At 32.6% G+C, this 20,584-nt stretch overlaps 1 protein-coding gene and 1 long non-coding RNA gene across 2 annotated transcripts in view; both read right to left on the reverse strand.

The window, feature by feature from the left end:
- Positions 1-5,869: 5,869 nt before the first annotated feature.
- On the reverse strand, positions 5,870-9,058 carry LOC127704606 (uncharacterized). The gene is made up of 2 exons (XR_007983412.1): positions 8,943-9,058; positions 5,870-8,499 (listed from the first exon to the last, which is right to left on the reverse strand). It is a non-coding gene; the product is annotated as an uncharacterized LOC127704606 (long non-coding RNA).
- A 1,355-nt stretch (positions 9,059-10,413) lies between these two features.
- LOC127706593 (uncharacterized) overlaps positions 10,414-20,584 on the reverse strand; it is a 35,892-nt gene continuing 25,721 nt past the window's right edge. The window contains exons 13-15 of the mRNA XM_052211248.1: positions 19,334-19,485; positions 17,232-17,383; positions 10,414-12,021 (exon numbers count right to left, since the gene is read on the reverse strand). Coding sequence (XP_052067208.1) covers positions 11,249-12,021; positions 17,232-17,383; positions 19,334-19,485 — 1,077 coding nt within the window. The 3' untranslated portion in view covers positions 10,414-11,248. The remainder of the gene's footprint in view (positions 12,022-17,231; positions 17,384-19,333; positions 19,486-20,584) is intronic.

Raw genomic sequence — 20,584 nt, forward strand, 5'->3', positions numbered from 1 at the left:
TGCTTTTTAAGTACATAAGTGTAAAATTTGTTAGCGTGATATGAAGTTGACAACTTAAACGATACATCTATATTACGTGACCTTAACGGACTCCATAAATAAAATATAATGGAATCTAGTAACAAAATTTTTAGGTTTTTCATTGATTGATTGTTGTTTTTCTTATTGTCCAGTAGCAAATATTTCAGTTGTATTTATGACGAATTTCTATTTGGTCTATTCGACCTAACGACACTAAGATAGTCTCTATCATGTCTTAGTAAACTTAAGTTTTACAAAAATGATCGGCATACATTAAAAGTAACGATTAAAATATGTTCCCCGAGCTTGCCAAGCTAATTTATCATAATCATTCCTAGGATATAGTATTTACTGTTGTTTTTCTTTTTGTTGGTTTGATTAATTGGCATGACGGTACATGTACTTATAATATAAAATATAACTAAATGGCTTTGACCACATTTTTGGTAGACGTTCAGAATTGTCAACCCCAGCCTGGACGACCACCAAAAACGTGGACCATAACTGCATATTGTCAAAACATTGTCAACGACGCTGCTTTGAAACGAGTAGGAAGATGAAAGTCTTCGCATTCTACTTGTTCTACTTAATTTACAATAAAAACAATGTAATAAAAAGAAACTAGTTCAACAATTCAAATATCAAAAAAATATTCTGTCAACTCTTGACCATGCAACACTGATAATTCACAAACACGCTATGCGCATTCGTGAATTAACGAGTTCTTCGTTCACTCGTTGATTTTTTTCTACTTTAAATTCTTGAATTACCGGTAGTTATTCAAAAAGAAAAATCCCGACAGATCATGTAATCTCGTCACTTTTGCAAATGACCGTAGTGTTACAAAAGTTGATGCAATCAAGACAGTTAGATAGATGTCAAACATATACTGTTAAATACATAAATGACCATCACAGTCCGATACAAGTTTCGTTACAAGAAACAAATGTCTTCACTTACCTGCATAGGCAACAACAGTGATGAGAAGTAACACCTTCATATGGAACATATTGAAGAAGTAAATATTTTAAGATTTTAGCTCATATTTATATACATCTTTACAGCTTCCAGATGTTGCTTTCTCAATCTTACAAGAATAACACTTTTAATAGTCACTTAACTAATAAATTAAATTTTAATAAATTATAAAATATAAATCTTACAATAGCTGAAACAAACGTGATGGGAAAAACGACATCTGTGCCTTTGACCTATTATGACCTCTTACGTCAAGTACCTTTATTGTTAAAGTTACTATAGAAAAGCACGCAAGAACGAAAGATTTATAATTGTCCCCATTGTCATCACATGACTTCACATGACCTTTGTCGATTAATAGGTTATTGTTTTTTTTTAGGTTCACGTTCACTTAAAGAGCTATTATTCATAATGCGGCATCAGTGGTTTCAAATGTCAAATTTTCTATAAAGCGAATGTTGATTTTTTTCAAGTTTAAATTTTCTCTACTGTGTATCCAAATTGTTAGCAATGTATTGTCTCATATGTAAGAGAAAGGAAATAGCACTATTTTCAGTCTAGTATGTATCATATATCTTGATTTCGAGTTGTTCATAAATTTTTCAAAGCTTCGGAAAACTCCAATGTTAACAAAGACTATCCTGATTTTTAGTAGAAATGGTAAAAAACTTACCTTTGGGAAATCTCTCAGGAAGTATATTCTTAACGTTACATTGTTGTACTTGAAAAATGCAACATAATCTGGTGATGAATGTGGATATTTAATATACAAGAAATAAAAAACTAGTTTGGATATTTTTCCTTTCTTTCAGAAGGTCCTCAATGATTTCTGGATAGCCTTAATTTGAATTATGAAGATTCTGAAATATTTTAGGAATCCTTAAATACAATAATGTTGACTTAATCCGCACCTCATAACATCGGTGTACAAGATATGAAGTGAGCAGGTCTTCTACCTTCTAATAGGGAATGACTGTTCCATTGACTTCTAAATGAAAGTGTTGAGTTGAAGCAAGTTTAACAGCGCACCAAACTGACATGGTTGTCTATTTTAACATCATGCATAGCCAAACGGATGCTCCTCGACAAGATTAGATGTAAAAGCTTTGTCAGTCTAAAAAATATGGCATACTCATTATACATGTATTTATGGTAACGCATTTTAACAGTTTGAATGTACTTGCGTATTATCCAGACAAGAAAGAGGGGGAGTCTCATATTAAAACTCCATCCTTGTTTTAGTTTTTTGTTAGTCTCAATTGTATTGTATCAGTTCATTTACATTTAAATAACAATTACCAAACTAGGAAGCAAATTGACACAAGAGTGCACACGATGAAATGTTTCGCCTGCTTTAAAGATCGTTGAATTTATGTTGAAAGTCTTAAAGATAAAGGTTTAACTACAAGTATCACATAAATTAACATTTAAAAAAATCCATGACAATGAGGTCAAGGTCAGATAAAACCTGTCAGACAGATATGTACACCTTACAATTATTCCATACACCAAATATAGTTGACCTTTTGCTTATGGTAATTAAAAAAACAGACCAACACACAAAAACTTAACTTTGACCGATGAACCATGAAAATGAGGTCAAGGTCAGATTATACATGCCAGACAGACATGTACACCTTACAATCATTCAATACACATAATATAGTTGACCTACTGCTAATAGTATTTGAAAAACAGATCAAAACACTAAAAACTTAGAATTGACCAATGAACCAAAGAAAATGAGGCCAAGGTCAGATGATACCTGCCAGACAGACACGTACACCATACAATCATTCTTACACCAAATATAGTTGACATGTTGCTTATAGTACTTGAAAACAGACCAAAACACAAAAACTTAACATTGACCAATGATCCATTAAAATTATGTCTAGGTAAATGGACATATGACAGACGGAAATTTCGTTACATAGGTTATCTGCATACAAGGTATGAAGCATCCAGGTCTTCTGCCTTTTGAAGTATAAACTTTTATACAAATATGTTACGCCACCGCCGGATTGTAATCCCAATGTCTCGTATACTGTGACTTTCGTTGCAGGCGAGATTAAAACTAGTGCCATGTGTATAATAACTCTAACGATAAACACATTTTTTGTCAGAGTTCATTTGTGCACATGGAAAGTACTTGGAATTTTATTTCAGAGAAAGTAGATGAAGTGGCCAACGTATATACAAGTATCTTGGCATAGGGACTGATAAATAGTACACTTTGAAACAAACAAAAAAATCTCTGAAACTGACATTATCAAGATGCTTGATTTCTTGATTGAAAACATATTTGTTACGTTTTGATGAACGTTTTTCAACAAACAATCGACGTTCGTATTGGAATCAACTGTGCTCCTTGTCTTGCCGACTTGTTCCTTTATTCATATGAGGCTGACTTCAATAAGAATGAAAAGAAGCTATCATTATCCTTTAATTTCATTTTCCGCTATATTGATGATGTCCTCTCATTACAGATGATAGCAAATATGTTCCAATTGTCGTAACCACAATCCCGTCCTCTTTTCCTCGATTGTGGCCTACCGAATTAGACATATCACTAGATTTGTACTTTTATGAGCAAAACGACTGGTTCCACATGTGGAGCATGATTTGTTACTCTTCTAGAGCGCTTGAGATCATCCCCAGTTTTTCGTGGGGTTCGTGTTGCTCAGACTTTAGTTCTACATTGAGTTTTGTATATCGTTGTTTTCTGACCATTTTTCTGTTTAAGACATTTGTCATTTGCTTTCGACTTTTGAGCTTGAATGTCCCTTTGGTATATTCCCTCTCTCTTAAATGAGAATTTAAAGTTCCAATCTTTCTAAAAGTTTGCAATGACAGTTCAAGTTGATATGAACCATAAACCCTGAAACCATTACAAAAACAAATCTGCTCAAAGAAATTCATGCATCATCAGCAATGTATAATTTCAGAGATAAAAAAGAGTTGCTTACATTCCTGAAACACAGGAAACGACTTTAGCTATATATTGAATTGATATCGATAGGAAAGGCATGGGAAATTAATCAATACACTCAGAAACTCACTTCACTGAACAATATAATGTTAACGCAGTTCGCAGTTAATATTAATTTAAGGAGGATATAGAATTATGTAAAAACACTTGAGTAATACAAAATTAATATGCTGTGGCACTGATCTTCTCTGTATTCTATATCTTTTATCAATAGAAAAACAAAGATGATGAAGGTGTTGTCACTCACTCATTATTTGAAGTACCAGGAGGGGGAAGTAGGTATCTGACAGATCTAATCAGTACTCACACATTAAAAGTCATCACTGTCAAGCTTCAGACTAGATATGAAGTAATTCTGTTTAGTAGTACTAGAACTTTTTTTTACTGTTGTTTGCTTAATGTCAAGTGGAAAATATTGCATGCAGATTCAAGACAAGAACTATTGACTATTAATACAATAAGAAGGTTCTGATAATTGGTTGACTGTTGTTTGCTTAATGTCCAGTGGCAAATATTGCAATCATATTCCAGACAAAATAAGTGACTATTAATACAATAGGAAGGTTCTGTTAATTAGGTGGACCATGATAAAAGCCTAGAATTTTGACTGCCACTGGAAAATGAGGGTATATTGGATAGCCTTGCAATTTATGGGTCACCTTGGGGTCGCTCTAAGAATTGTTTTAAGATTTTCAAATGTCCAGAGAGTGTAGTACTCTCTCCAACAGAAGCATCAGAGTTCTACTGGAGAAAAATGTGACGAGAATGTAAAGTTCAATCAACATATTAAAACTTCCAAGTATGAGCAAATAGGAAGTAGATACCTTGAAAAAACTAAAAGCCTTCACATGTCACAACTCATCACTGTCCAGTTGACACAATATGAAGTCATTCTGTTCAGATATACTGTAGAACAGTGTGATAAAACTATTTGTAGGACAGAGAAAGGACAAATTGATGGAAAGAAAGAAAAATTTATTTTCAATATAGACCTACTCCTAGAGTTTGGGTATATTATTTTGGTGATAGAATCCGATCAATATTTTCCAAATAAAGTTACTTCCACCTCTGAAATACATCGAACTTCAATTTTCACTTCATTCTGAGTTAATAATGTACCTAAGAAGTTATCAAAATTGTCTAATGAACAAGCAGTAACTAATAACTTGTTTGGTTTACTTGAAATGTTAAAAATATTTTATAGTTTTTAGAAGGGATTGAAAACAGTTTTGATTTAAGAGACCAAATTACAGCCGTTCTTGCCTCCAACTTTATTGAAGTTTCTGAGATAGTGGTTAAAGTAATCCTGTATATTCCAGTCTTTTTTACAACATTATTTTCTTGTTTAAAAATACATTGAATCTTCTTCATTGTTTAATTGTCACAACATAGACTAAATAATAAAAATAGATATGGACAATGCCTCCCTCTGCTCTGTCGTTTGTATTATTATAGTTCCACATACTTTAGATTTGACAAACAGTGATGTTGAAGTAAAACTTCAAGTTGTTGCACTGCTGTAAGACACAAATGATGCCACGCCTAACCATAAGAAATTACACGTATAAATTTAACACTATGTTTGATGATCTATCTTTTTATTTTTATTCTGAGTACAAAAAAAAATAAAAAGTTCAAATACCTGGCATTTTGAGAATATTTGAAAAAGATCAAAATCCTGTGGACATGCTTACGTCTATTATGTGTAGAACCATCCTACAAAATACTAAAGCTGTAGCTCAAAACTGTAGGAGGAGATAGCCGGACATATTGTATCTATATCTGGACGTAATAATAAACAGACGAACGGACAGACAGACAAGGGTAAATTAATATGCCCCTCAACATTTTGTCGCGGGGGCATAAAAATAGACATAATTTATTTCCATATTTAATAACTGGTATCAAAATAAAACAATGATGGATGAATATCTTATCACATATGAAATGTTATCATAAATTCATTCAATTCTACTGTGGATTCATTATTATTCTTTGAATACCAATTTTCGTGGGTTTTGTGTGTACAAGTGAACCACAAATTCAAATCTTCAATGAATTACAAACATTCTATAGGCTTTGTATGCAGGGATTGACAAAACCACGAAATCAAATATCCACGAAAATGCAAGTTTTCCTCAATCCACGAAAAAATTATACCCACGAAAATAAATGAATCCACAGTATGTGAATCTTTACAATAAAGGCAACAATGTTTCTTGAGATTCATCTAAGTATATGAATAAAGAGATATTTACATGTATATATAGGATATAATGTCTTGAGGCTAATTTTACTTGGCACCAGACAATTCCATAAAGGGGTCTGCTTTAACATTTTGATTCAAATTGGAAAAGGAATATCCTCAAAGATAAAAATGGTTAAATTTGTGTAAAAATCAATGTGTCATAGTTAACCTATTCATGACTGATTGAATAATTATATAGACTTTCATTCATCAAAATTGGAAAATAACATTTTATAATTATTTCCACATGATCTAAAAGAAAACTAATACCAATTGGTAGTTGTTTGAATGTTTTATAAGATTGACTGGAAAGGAAATCCTCAAATTATTTAAAAAAAAAAAAAAATGTTTAAACATTTTTACATTTTGTTTCGTTTTTTAATAATCTATGTATATATGCATTCACACCATTATCATGAAATATACCAACATGTTGTAAAAAACTAGCTATGCTGTTTTCAAATTTACTCTGTATCTACATATGTCATATTCATAGTAAATAGTGACCTGTATAGACCAATTTCAAATTATTAATTAGAATTTTCAGTAAAGGGAGACAACTTTCAAGAGGACATACTTTTCCATGTTACAGATTATTCCAACAAAATGGATGTTGGAGAGTCCCCCCAGTCAGCATTCCTTTTTTGAGTAATTTTGTTAACAACAAATGGACATACATGCATAAATCATCCACAACCCATGTCAAAAAATAAAACTTCCCTTCCTCATATATTTGTTTAATTGGAATAGCCTTAATCAAAAGTGTATGGAAGGAGCATGTTTGATGTACCTAAGCCGTTGAACAATATTTCTTTTCTATAACTACCAATTTTGCAAACCCCTTTTTAACATAAATATTTAATGCACTTACATTGTCAAAATCATATTCATGCTGGTGACACTTGCTTTGTATATAGAGGGCTTCTTAGAAGCTGTTTCCATTGACCAATAAAATGCTTCGCAGGGAGCAGCTTGATATGACCACAGAGATTAAACCCTGAACAGTTGGGGCAAGTATGGACACAACATTCAAGCTTGATACAGCTCTGAATTTGGATTGTGATTAAATATTTGACACAGCATAGGTTTCTGATACAGAATGAATTTGGTCTAAGAACTTAAAAATTTGAAATTGGACATTTATCTATTATGGTCCAATATCAAAAATCTAGATACATGATCAAAGAACACCACAAAATTAATTTATTTACTTATTAATGGACAATATTAGCTAAGTTTTTAAAGGGGTTCGCTTCATCAAATAAAAAAAAATATATATAGCATTGTGAAAATTAGACCAGTTGTTTCTAAGCAGCAATAGTTCACTTGATACTTTGGCCTTCTCAGCTAAACAGAGAGCAGAACTGTTCCTGTTTTTTTCCCAATTTTATACAAAATATGCAAACAATTCATCTTCAATACAATGCAAAGGTGCTAAATAAAAAAGACAATATAATAATTAAAAAAAGCCAAACATTTGACTAGATATTACAAAACAAAGTAATTTGCAAAAATAATTTACATTGACTACAACCTTTGTTTTCAATTTCTTTTTCATTTAATAGTAAACAAAACCATTAAAATAGTTGATTCTTTCTAAGCCCTAAACTTTGATTCTATCAAGTGTTTTTTGGAAGAAAATCTCTCAAGTAAACAATGCTTTGGTATGAAAACCTCTCAAGTAAACAATGCTTTGGTATGAAAACCTCTCAAGTAAACAATGCTTTGGTATGAAAAAGAACACAAGAGTGCACACGCTGAAATGTCTCGCCTTCTTTACTAATCATTGATATTATGTTGATAGTCCTAAATATAAAGCTTTATTACAACTGTCACATAAACTTAACATTAACCAAGTAAACTAAACATTGACCAATGAACCATGAAAATGAGGTCAAGGTCAGATGAACCATGCTAGGCAGGCATGTACAGCTAACAATTCTTCCATACAACAAATAGAGTTGACCTATTGCTTATAGTTTAAGAAAAACAGACCAAAACACAAAAACTTAACACTGAGCAATGAACCTTGAAAATGAGGTCAAGGTCAAATAAAACCTGCGTGACTGCCAAATAGATCATAAAATATTTCCATACACCAAATATAGTTGAACTATTGCATATAGTATAAGAAAAACAGACCAAAACACAAAAACTTAACTATAACCACTGAACCATGAAAATGAGGTCAAGGTCAGATGACACCTGCCAGTTGGACATGTACACCTTACAGTCCTTCCATACACCAAATATACTAGACCTATTGCTTATAGTATCTGAGATATGGACTTGACCACCAAAACTTAACCTTGTTCATCATTGATCCATGAAATGAGGTCGAGGTCAAGTGAAAACTGTCTGAAGGGCATGAGGACCTTGCAAGGTACGCACATACCAAATATAGTTGAACTATTGCACATTGTATTAGAAAAAAAGACCAAAACTCAAAAACTTAACTTTGACCACTGAACCATGAAAATAAGGTCAAGGTCAGATGACACCTGCCCGCTAGACATGTACACCTTACAATCATTCCATACACCAAATATAGTAGACCTATGGCATACAGTATAAGAAAAACAGACCAAAACACAAAAACTTAACTATAACCACTGAACCATGAAAATGAGGTCAAGGTCAGATGACACCTGCCAGTTGGACATGTACACCTTACAGTCCTTCCATACACCGAATATACTAGACCTATTGCTTATAGTATCTGAGATATGGACTTGACCACCAAAACTTAACCTTGTTCATTGATCCATGAAATGAGGTCGAGGTCAAGTGAAAACTGTCTGACGGGCATGAGGACCTTGCAAGGTACGCACATACCAAATATAGTTGAACTATTGCACATAGTATTAGAAAAAAAGACCAAAACTCAAACTTAACTTTGACCACTGAACCATGAAAATGAGGTCAAGGTCAGATGACACCTGCCCGCTAGACATGTACACCTTACAATCATTCCATACACCAAATATAGTAGACCTATGGCATACAGTATAAGAAATACAGACCAAAACACAAAAACTTAACTATAACCACTGAACCATGAAAATGAGGCCAAGGTCAGATGACACCTGCCAGTTGGACATGTACACCTTACAGTCCTTCCATACACCGAATATACTAGACCTATTGTTTATAGTATCTGAGATATGGACTTGACCACCAAAACTTAACCTTGTTCACTGATCCATGAAATGAGGTCGAGGTCAAGTGAAAACTGTCTGACGGGCATGAGGACCTTGCAAGGTACGCACATACCAAATATAGTTATCTTATTACTTATAATAAGAGAGAATCCAACATTACAAAAAATCTTAACTTTTTTTTCAAGTAGTCACTGAACCATGAAAATGAGGTCAAGGACATTGGACATGTGACTGACGGAAACTTCGTAACATGAGGCATCCATATACAAAGTATGAAGCATCCAGACCTTCCACCTTCTAAAATATAAAGCTTTTAAGAAGTTAGCTAACGCCGCCGCCGCCGGATTGCTATCCCTATGTCGAGCTTTCTGCGACAAAAGTCGCAGGCTCGACAAAAATAAAAACCATGCACAATAATTTTATATATAGTTCAGAACTTGTTCGTGTTTTGCAGGAATAAATAGATAAACTAGTAATTCCAAACATATTACTGCTTTCATTTGATATCATAAAATCCCAAATTATAAAATAGGCCAGTATGTATATATATACATATAAATTGACAAAAAACAATAAAAGAGATACTCTGTATTATTGCAGCATATCTATTAGGTTTTTTACTGTGTCCTTTTTCTCATTAATTTTATCCCAGTCAACATTGAAGAAACTGATAACATGTAATTACATATATATGACATTAAGACATAACCAGATGCTGAAATTTCTCAAGATAGAATACTAGTTTACCCACTTCTTTCAACGTGTATATGTTACAGTGGGGGGTATTCAAATTTCAAACTCATCATGTATAAACTGATAAACTTATAAATAGCTTTATTCATGATTTTATTCACTTGATAAATTTCCTGAACTGCTTTTAAAACATTCAACAAGGAAATATAAGGGGTCAAATATGTGAAATCATACAAAATAATAGTCACAATATAATTCAATCATTACGACTTTCAGGGCATAATCACGATAATTTCCTGTAAATTCAAACTCCCGTTTAAATAGAAAGAAAAAGTAAACCTCCCTTTCCTACAATATGGCACTGCCTGTCTGATGTTAACATGTAACAAATAGATGATAATTTGTTTGGCTATCCTATGATCCATTTGTATGATTTTTATTTTCTGTCAATATGTTTGTTAGACCTTTTTCAGTCACTGAGGCACTATTAATCTTGCAAAAATATCAATGAATACAATTTTACTATATAATATATATTCATATTATTTACCTTCTTCAGCATGTACATGTATAGATAAAAAATAAATGGGGAATGTCCATGGGACACAGATGATGCCCCCACTTGCATATAATGTTATAAAGGGACATAACTCAAGAACTGTAAAAGTGACGCTACCCAAATTTGTACTTGATCAGAGTTTTGTGGTAATTAGCATTGTGTATACGTTTCATAACATTTAAACAAAAAATCCAGCAATTTTTCCATTTGTAAAGGGGCATAACTTTAGAACGATAAAAGTGATGCCACCAAAGTTCAAACTTGATCTGTTTTTTGTAGTAATAAGCATTGTGTATAAGTTTCATAACATTTGGTTGAGGCAAACTAAAGTTAGAGAATGGAAACCAATTTTGGGACGTACAGACAGATAAGGGTAAAACTTAATGCCCACTCCGCTACTGCGGGGGCATAAAAACCTAAACACTGTAAAAAAGATAAGAAGTTAACAATTCTTCTAATGCTGATAACATTTAAAATAACATATGATGCATATTGCCTCATTTTCCTATAAATTCATAAACAGATGAATTTGTACATCTTTTGTTTGTTTGGCCTCAACTAAGTATTTTTTAACTAAAATGATAATTACTAAATCTTCAAAATTCAATTAAATATTCAGGATAGCATTGAGCACTATCAAATACTACAAATATGGAAGGTCTAGATGGATTGTCGCTGGCTGAATTGTACAGCCTGTTCTGTTCATCACGTGGAGGTTTACGCATACCATGTTGTCCTTGACATGGCCTTCCCACTAAAACACGTGCTAGAAACATATATCTGCTCGTGGTCTGAATAAATTGTTCCTCGATTGGAATATCTTCTGATTGACGAGAAGTATTATCCTCTTGGCCTGTATTATTTACGGTAGCATTTGCAAAATTTACAGGTTGTGCTCCAAAATTGAAAACAGGGCCAGTGAAGTTGTTAGCTGCCCCAAAAGTAGCAGCAGGGGCTGCACTACCAAATCCAAACCCAGGTGGATGAGTAGTTGGGATGATTGGAGTCTGTGATTGTGTAAATCCAATATTCTGAGAATGATTAAAAGGTCCTTGTGCAAAGTTTGAACCACTAGTTTGATTATTTAAGGTTCCACCAAATAATCCTGAGAAATTATTATTTGTAGCTGCTGTTCCGAATCCGAATCCTTGATTGCGATTGCTGTTAAGTCTTATTAACACAGGTGAGTTTACTCCAATAGAAAAACCTTGTGTAAAGGGTAATGGAATTGCATTATTACCTCCAAATGAAGGATGTCGGTTAGCACTTCCCAAAGTGAAACCTTTACGCTGTGCTGACTTTATACGTCTGATTGATCCGATATTACAATACCTTTCTGAATAACTTGACTCTGCTGCGAAGTAAGTCCCTAAAATATACCAATACAATATATAAGCATTGCTATGATACAAATTGTTTGTCCATCACTTGTGAGCTCAGTAAGATGTTGAAAATGGTATTCCTTTTATTTGTATAATTTTGAGAAGATATACAAACTACATAGCATACTGAAAATTCAGATATTTCGAGGTTTATATATATTAATGTGTATAATGCGAATGGGTGAGAATCGCAATGATAAGAACTCACATTCTTACATGTGATACATAAAACTATGTGAAGATATTCCTGAAATTGCAATAATTAATCTCGCATTTTTGTCCAATCTTCAAAAATCGCAATAATAAATGCACACAATAGTTTCTGAATTTACAGTTCCTATTTCTTGCCTTCCATTATATTCCTTGTAACCAAGACAGAAGTCAGTGTGACAAGTTCTGTCCTCCTACATTTCTTACAATGGAGAAATTAGATGCTGGGTGACTTGGGTCTAATCATTCTAAATATTTATACTTCATACAATTACCTCTTCTTAACCCTAGTACTGCCAGCTATAAATAGATTATCAGTTCACTGCAGTGCCATGATGCTAGTTAGCCTCTGCATCTCACTGTGCCGAGTTGTTTTAGAGAAATTTATCAGTGTAACACATGTAATTGTTTTATCAATTTTCTATGATTTTTGAACATTTTAGAAAGTAACATTAAAAGAGTTTGTTTTGCAGAATTGAATGCAGAATTTCACAGTATAAAATAAGTGACAGTGGATTATTAATTTATTTAGATATAGCAAATGAAAGTCGAAAAATTACGTTTCTATTTATTTGGTTTTTAAAAATATTTGTAAATCTCATTTAATTAGCAAAAAAACCAAATAATATATTTTATTATTTCATGACAAACTGCTTCATGTCAACCCCGTTGACATTGTTCAATAATTTAAACCACGAGTGTGAATTTTCCTTGTAAATTGTTATTTTACTTTTCAATATTGTTGCCCTTGCTCCGACTCAAAAGTCTAGTATGCATCCATTTGGTTCTTCAACTAAGTTTTTTATGAAATCTTAATTAATAATTATAAACGTAAGCTATCTTTTATCTCTGTATTTTCTCCAACATCAAAGTCTAACTTCCTTTCAGAATTAAAAGCGAGATCACATGTATCCAGGTTTCTACTTATCCTAAAACGGCGCTATTTTTTTGTCCTTTTCTAGATTATCCTCATTAAAACCTATAAATTCTTCGTCCGAATCATCTTGTAGAAATATTTATCTTTCAAAATCACGAGTTTCATGGTCTACTTCCTATTAAAACGTGTCCCCATCCGCTACTTTTACAAATACTTCCATTGTTTCATACTCGAATGTAAACAAAATATGGGTTCAATTTTGTCATCAAAATAATTTTGGAATGGAATGCAGGAAGCAACCAATGAAAACATCTTTCTACAGGGAAATCCTTCTTCTGATGTAATATCAACTTAAAAAATAAAAATATCTGTGTGATTTGATTGGCTAGAACTCGAAAGTCAATATAGCGACGACCAGCACTGAATGAACCTACCAGAAGTTATCAATATATCGACGACCGGCAGTACAGTAAAGTTATATGGGCCATCACTATATCGACGTCCTGCAGTACTAGGGTTAACCTTTTCTAATGCTCACCAAAATATTTGTTTAACAACGGAAGAACAAACAGACCCATACTTAATTGACAAGGTGAATGAAATATAACCCCACTTCTGTTGATTCACTTTTATTCTTTGGTACCAATTGTCATGGATTTATGGAAAATTGTATTTTCCTGGAATTTTGTTATGTTAAGTTTGTATACAAGCCAATAGACAATTTATACTTCATTGTACATTTATCAGGAAATCAACTAAAATTGGTACTCAAGAAACACATAAACAAACAGAGAGATTTCCCAATGCATAAAAAAAAATTAACATTAAATTCCCCTTACAAAAAAAGTCAGAACATGACTTCAATACTGCTGAGACAAGTAGACTATGATATTTATCCTTCAGAGAACAACACAATTGAGGTAGAAATAACAAAGGATAGAGGGACATACTGTCATGCTAGAGGTCATAGAGGTCTATGGTTGTTGACTCTCCTGTTCACCTGTTAAAACCTTCCAGTAACTGTGGTGATGAAGAACAGCAATCAAAGTGCTATTCCTTTGCTATTTGCCTACAATTCACAGATTCATTATTTAATGTACAAACAGCTACTTCACTTCTTACTCTTCATGTTTATGACAGTATTTGTCATTTCATAATATAACTGTAAAACTTGATTATATTGATCAGCATTGCAATAACTTATACAATAATCTGCCTTCTTAGTTCAATAAAAAGGTTTGAATTTTTATCTAATAAAAAAATAGGTGACAGAATGGGAATGAGGAAGGACTTTCTGGTTGGTCTAGCTTGAAAATGGATAGGTTACGTGCATTGGTGAGCAATCTACTAGCTTCTTATGTGCCACATGTGGAGCAAGACTTGCTTACCCTTTTGGAGCACCTGAAATCACCCCCCCCCCTTCCTCACTTAATCAGAAAATTGTTAGTCTAGTCTATCTTTAATATGTACAGGACTCATTTTAGTGAAAATTATAATTATTTTGTTCTGCGCTACACATAAATTGATAATAAGTATCACTGAGAGCAATAGAAAATCGAAACATTCTGAAAAACATGTCCACTTAGTGAACATGGTGTAAGTCTTCAAAAGATTCACAAATCCTTATATCTTTAAATAAACAGCTGCGCCATGAGCGCATGATACGCCCGTCGTCTTGTGTGTGAATTTTTATGCAATAAGCATAAATAGTTTCTGACATACGGTGTGACATGCGAAAACCCCCTTTTTTTTTTTACAAAAAACTCAATATCTCTAAAATAAAATTTTGAATCAAAACCAAAAAGTATACAGATCTTTAGATTAATATAACTAAGAAGTGTGTAAAATTTTAAGCAATAATCATAAATCGTTTTTGAGATACGGCGCGACATGTGAAAACCCTCCCTTTTAAAAAAAAAAACCAATATCTCAAAAATAAAATTTTGAATCAAAACCAAAAAGTATACAGATCTTTAGATTAATATAACTAAGAAGTGTGTAAAATTTTAAGCAATAATCATAAATCGTTTTTGAGATACGGCGCGACATGTGAAAAACCCCTCCCCCTTTTTTTACAAAATACTCAATAACTCAAATATAAAATTTTGAATCATCACCAAAAAGTATACAGATTTTTAGGTTAATATAACTAAGAAGTGTGTAAAGTTTTAAGCAATAATCATAAACCGTTTTTGAGATACGGCGGGACATGTGAAAAACCCCTCCCCCTTTTTTAACAAAATACTCAATATCTTTAAAATAAAATTTTGAATCATCACCAAAAAGTATACAGATCTTAAGATTAATATAACTAAAAAGTGTGTAAAGTTTTAAGCAATAATCATAAATTGTTTTTGAGATACGGCGCGACATGTGAAAAAAAACACACACCTGTTTTAGTTACTAAGTCCCGTAACTCAAAAAGTTTTAATCTTATTTTCACCAAAAAGTATAAAGATCGTTTGACCATCATAAGAAACAACTATGTTAAGTTTCATGAAATTTGGATAAGTCATTCTCAAGTTACGGTGTGACATGTTTACGCCGGACAGACAGACAGACGGACGCCGGACATTTGTATACCAGAATACGTCCCGTCAAAAATTTGACAGGCGTATAAATAAACTGCTTCGCTGAGCGCAGCTAGATACGCCCGCAGAGGTCCAACCCTGAACAGTTGGGGCAAAAATGGACACAATATTCAAGCTTGATTCAGGTCTGAATTTGGATTGTAATTAAATATTTGACATATTATAGGTTTCTGAATAAATGTAGTCAAAGAACTTGAAATTGGTTATATGAATTGAATTTATATTCAATTAAAGATTTCTTGCTGTTGTGCAATACTTAGTATATCTGTTGTCAGACTATAAACAAATAAAGTTCAATTAATTCTCAATGTCATATTAGAAATTTATGAAAATAAAAAGGGAGCTTACATCAATAGATATAAACAATTCACCAAAGTTTCCTGAGAATTGGTGACAGCATTTTTGAGTTATTGTCCGAAAACTGGAAAATCACCCCTTTTTTTAATGAATAAAACCCCATAACTCAGAAATGTAAAATTTAAAATTTATAAAATTCTAAAGGGAGCTTACATCAATACATGCAAACAATTCACCAAAGTTTCATAAGAATTGCTGAAAGCATTTTTGAGTTTTTGTCCGAAAACTGGAAAATCCCCCCTTTTTTTATGAATAAAACCCTGTAACTTGGAAACGTAAAATCTAAAATTTATAAAAATCGAAAGGGAGCTCATGTCAAAAGATATAAACAATTCACCACAATTTCTTGCAAGTTGGTGAAAGCATTCTTGACTTATTGTCCGAAAACTGGAAAATCCCCCTTTTTTTAATGAATAAAACCCCATAACTCAGAAATGTAAAATTTAAAATTTATAAAATTCTAAAAGGAGCTTACATCAATACATGCAAACAATTCACCAAAGTTTCATAAGAATTGCTGAAAGCATTTTTGAGTTTTTGTCCGAAAACTGGAAAATCCCCCCTTTTTTTATGAATAAAACCCTGTAACTTGGAAACGTAAAATCTAAAATTTTATAAAAAACGAAAGGGAGCGCACGTCAATAGATATAAACAATTCACCAAAGTTTTATGCAAATTGGGGAAAGCATTTTTGAGTTAATGTCCGACATGTTGACGACGGACAGACGGACGGACAGACGGACAACGGTATACCATAATACGTCCCGTAAACGGGCGTATAAAAAGCATGATAAGAGTCTTTTGACATTATTGATGATTTTGAGGTATGAATGGTCTTTCAGAAAATGATGATGATGGCGGTTATTAACGACCTTGACTGGCTGTAATGCCCTCGCACGGTCGGTATAAAATACCAATTATTTGGTGAAAATCAGAATTTACAACAAAATTCCCTTTAAAATGTTACTTTTCAAAACTTCTTGACAGTATTAACTTCAGTTGAGTATTCAAAGTTTTTGAAACATTTTGTATATTTCTTTTCAGTGTTTCTTTATGCAGGGAACATAGACCTGTCCCTTGTTAACAAAATATCCATTCCACACTAATCACACTGACGCATAACTGAAAAGCTGGACTACATAAATTGAGTTTAATATCATACCTTGGCCAAAAGCAGTGCCGTTCAAACCACACATTCTCCAGTCTAGGCCATCACGACATATACCCCCTACTGCTGATGTGTCTGTTCCATGGAAAAGATGCTGCTCATTTATATTATCTTTTCCTATGTCTTCTATCATGTGCTCTTTTTGTCTTGAAAATAACAATGAAGTTCACAAATATTTAACATGTGCATTTACTACAATACCACATTAACCTTGTTAAGGAACAAGCAATATTGTTTTGTAAGTTTAGAGGAAGTAGTAATTTTTTTAAAACATGAAAAATTAAAATTTTTAGTGTAACTTCATCAATTAATGTCAATTACATTTAAAATGAAACAAACAAACACAAAATTTTCCTTAATATATCCAAGTCAATTGAACTCTGGTGGAGAATTAGTAATCATACCATATCTACTTATTTTCATATCAATAATAAATGCATACAAACATTTCTGAATTTACAGAGAGTATATAAATATCTAAAAGTTATCATTTTATCATGTTAATGGTAGGACTAACAAAACAGATGTGCTTTTATGCTTGGGTAAAAATTAACACATTAAAAAATCCAGAATTTACAATAAAATTGGCTCACATTGGTTAACTTAATACCTCCTTACACTAATATTTGAAATAAGCAAATTTGTTTTTATAATGATGACAATGGATTAGTGTTTACATCTAGTGGAAAATATTACATGAATATCAGGATAGGAACATGTTTAATCAGGGATCACGTTACATCAGAATCATAGGGAGAAATTACTTCTTTATTTCAAATTGATTGGGAAATTGGTGAGACTTAAAAGAGAAGCACTTGATCGATTGAGGCTCTATGATGTTTGGCTCAGAATGATATATGTTGGCATTCTTGTCCTATTTACTTAATTCTATTTTGCATTGTTCAAATCATTTCTGAGAATACCATTACAGTAACAGTTGTCTCCGTTTATATTTTTAATTGTCATTTATATTTACACAATAATATTTTTCCACTTGCTACTGTCATAACCTACCAACAAAATATATACCACTTATTGCATAGTTAAAGGAAAAAAACAGAAAAAAGGAAAAGTAATTATCATTTATCAATTAAATTTCAATGAGGATGACTTGCTGTGTATGATATAAATTGTTTCTCATTAAAAAATATATAAACTTTTTCACTTTTGGGATCATTATTCTTATGTCAGCTGTGCCATTCATGACTCTGTATCTATTATCATAAAAGTACAGAATTTCTTCATAGTTAGTCCACCTCCAATCCATGGTTCTTATAAATTTTTCAAAGAAAAATTTAAAAAGAAAAATGAACAATCTTTGACAAGCGATTTGAAATGGAATATGACATTTTCAATGCAATAACTTTATCAAACATGATTTCAATCAAGCTCTAATGAAGTCACAAAATTATTTTAGCAAAAATCAGAATCTTTTGAGTGGGTCTCATTGGGGTCTAAGAGTGACCCGGGATTGCCGATTTTTTGTAAGCGTGACACGTGAAAGTCAAATTATTGTGCCGTGAAAACGGGAAATGATGTCTAGCGGGACACTGGAATTTACAAAAAAAATGAGAATTGCTTACGTACATAGTGTAAGCGGGATACGGGAATCTGACAAAACAGTAAGCGGGATCCGGGATCAGAACCCCCAATGAGACCCCCTTTTGACATACGCTCGAGTATAAACTATAGTGCAAGAAGTGAACGAAAAATTGTTTCTTTGTAATAATATACAATCAATCTACAAATTGTATGGTTTAAACAGCTTTTGGCAGTCGGAAAAATCAAAGTGGTGAATGGGAAGGCAACCCAGTGGCCAAGTAGTGTGAACCTTGTGTTAATGTGATATGAAAAATTAAACCCTGCTTTGTACTGTGTGCTTAGCAGAGAAGCAGAAATACAAATTTTCAAGTCTTTAGTTTGACACAGCACTTGATAAAACTCATGACTGCCCCAACTGGAGGTGAGCAATTATATTTTGAACAGGTAGGAGAGCAATATTGTTAACATGGTAATTTGTAAATTATGTGATTGAATGACAAATATTATAAAATTTTTCATGCTTGATTCAATATATTGCTTAAGTAGGTACTTACAAAGAAAACTTCTGCCATAATCTTGGATTCTGTACACTATAAACAGCTTTAACTTGACCTGACGACGCTTTTCTTAATCCTTTTTTATGGAATAATGAAAGAACAAAGTTGTATTCTGACTGACCAGTGTCAAGAGGTACTGCTCTAAAATCCTGTTATAATATAAAATAAAATTATGTGTCTCAACATGTAGGAGAAAGCAGGAATTAAATAATTTACCTAGACATTGCATATAATATATAGTTTCCAACACCATAACTTGTTCAATACAAAATGTTCTGCCTCTTAACATTATCAAGTAATGGTTACTACCTTAAACATTTTATTATTTACATAAGGATTTCCACCCTTCATCAACCGTGAAATTTTGTCAAAGTTCAATGCATGTCCATATATATGGAGTAAAGGTTTGGCCAGGATCCCTAACTATGATACATTACAGATATAAACAAATATGTTTAACCCCGCCGCATTTTTGAGCCTGTTCCAAGTTAGGAGCCTCTGGCCTTTGTTAGTCTTGTATGTTTTTTAATTTAAGTTCATTTATATGTTTTGGAGTTTAGTGTGACGTCCATTTTCACTGAACTAGTACACAATTTTATTTAGGAGCCAGCTGAGGACCACCTACGGGTGCGGGATTTTCTCACTGAGTTGAAGACCCATTGGTGGCCTTCGGCTGTTGTCTGCTCTTTGGTCGGGTTGTTGTCTCTTTGACAAATTCACCTTTTCCATTCTCAATTTTATTAGTATCCTCTAAGTTTATGATTATTTCCTATTATACTTTAACCATTAAAAGTAAAAGTTGTAATTAACAGAAAACTTGTAAATCCATATGTTAGATTGGTCAATGAAAACTAACCTTGCAAAATAATGCATATTTTTCACTTCACAGTTCTTACATAAGCACTCTTAATTATTTTATCTTTGGGTTGTGAATAAGAAGTCAAAGAAAATATCTTTTCTGTCTATATAAAACAAGCATAATTTTTGAGAGAAATAATTTTTAATTTCAAGGGTTCAAAATACTAGTATGCTTGGAGGACCAAATAAACATGAACTGCTATTGCTTATTTTTGAACTGTATAAATGTGTTACAATTCATAGTGGGAAACCATCGCATAACCAACTTTAAAAAAATAAACTCTATTTCAAGTAACAGTGACTTTGATCTGTTGAACCCCAAAACAAGAGGCTTCTTCCTCTCCCCTATATCTTCCATATGTATAAGTTTTATTCCAATCATGCAAGGAA

This window comes from Mytilus californianus, unplaced genomic scaffold (assembly GCF_021869535.1).
Source record: "Mytilus californianus isolate M0D057914Y unplaced genomic scaffold, xbMytCali1.0.p SCAF_6, whole genome shotgun sequence".
Lineage (NCBI taxonomy): Eukaryota > Metazoa > Mollusca > Bivalvia > Mytilida > Mytilidae > Mytilus > Mytilus californianus.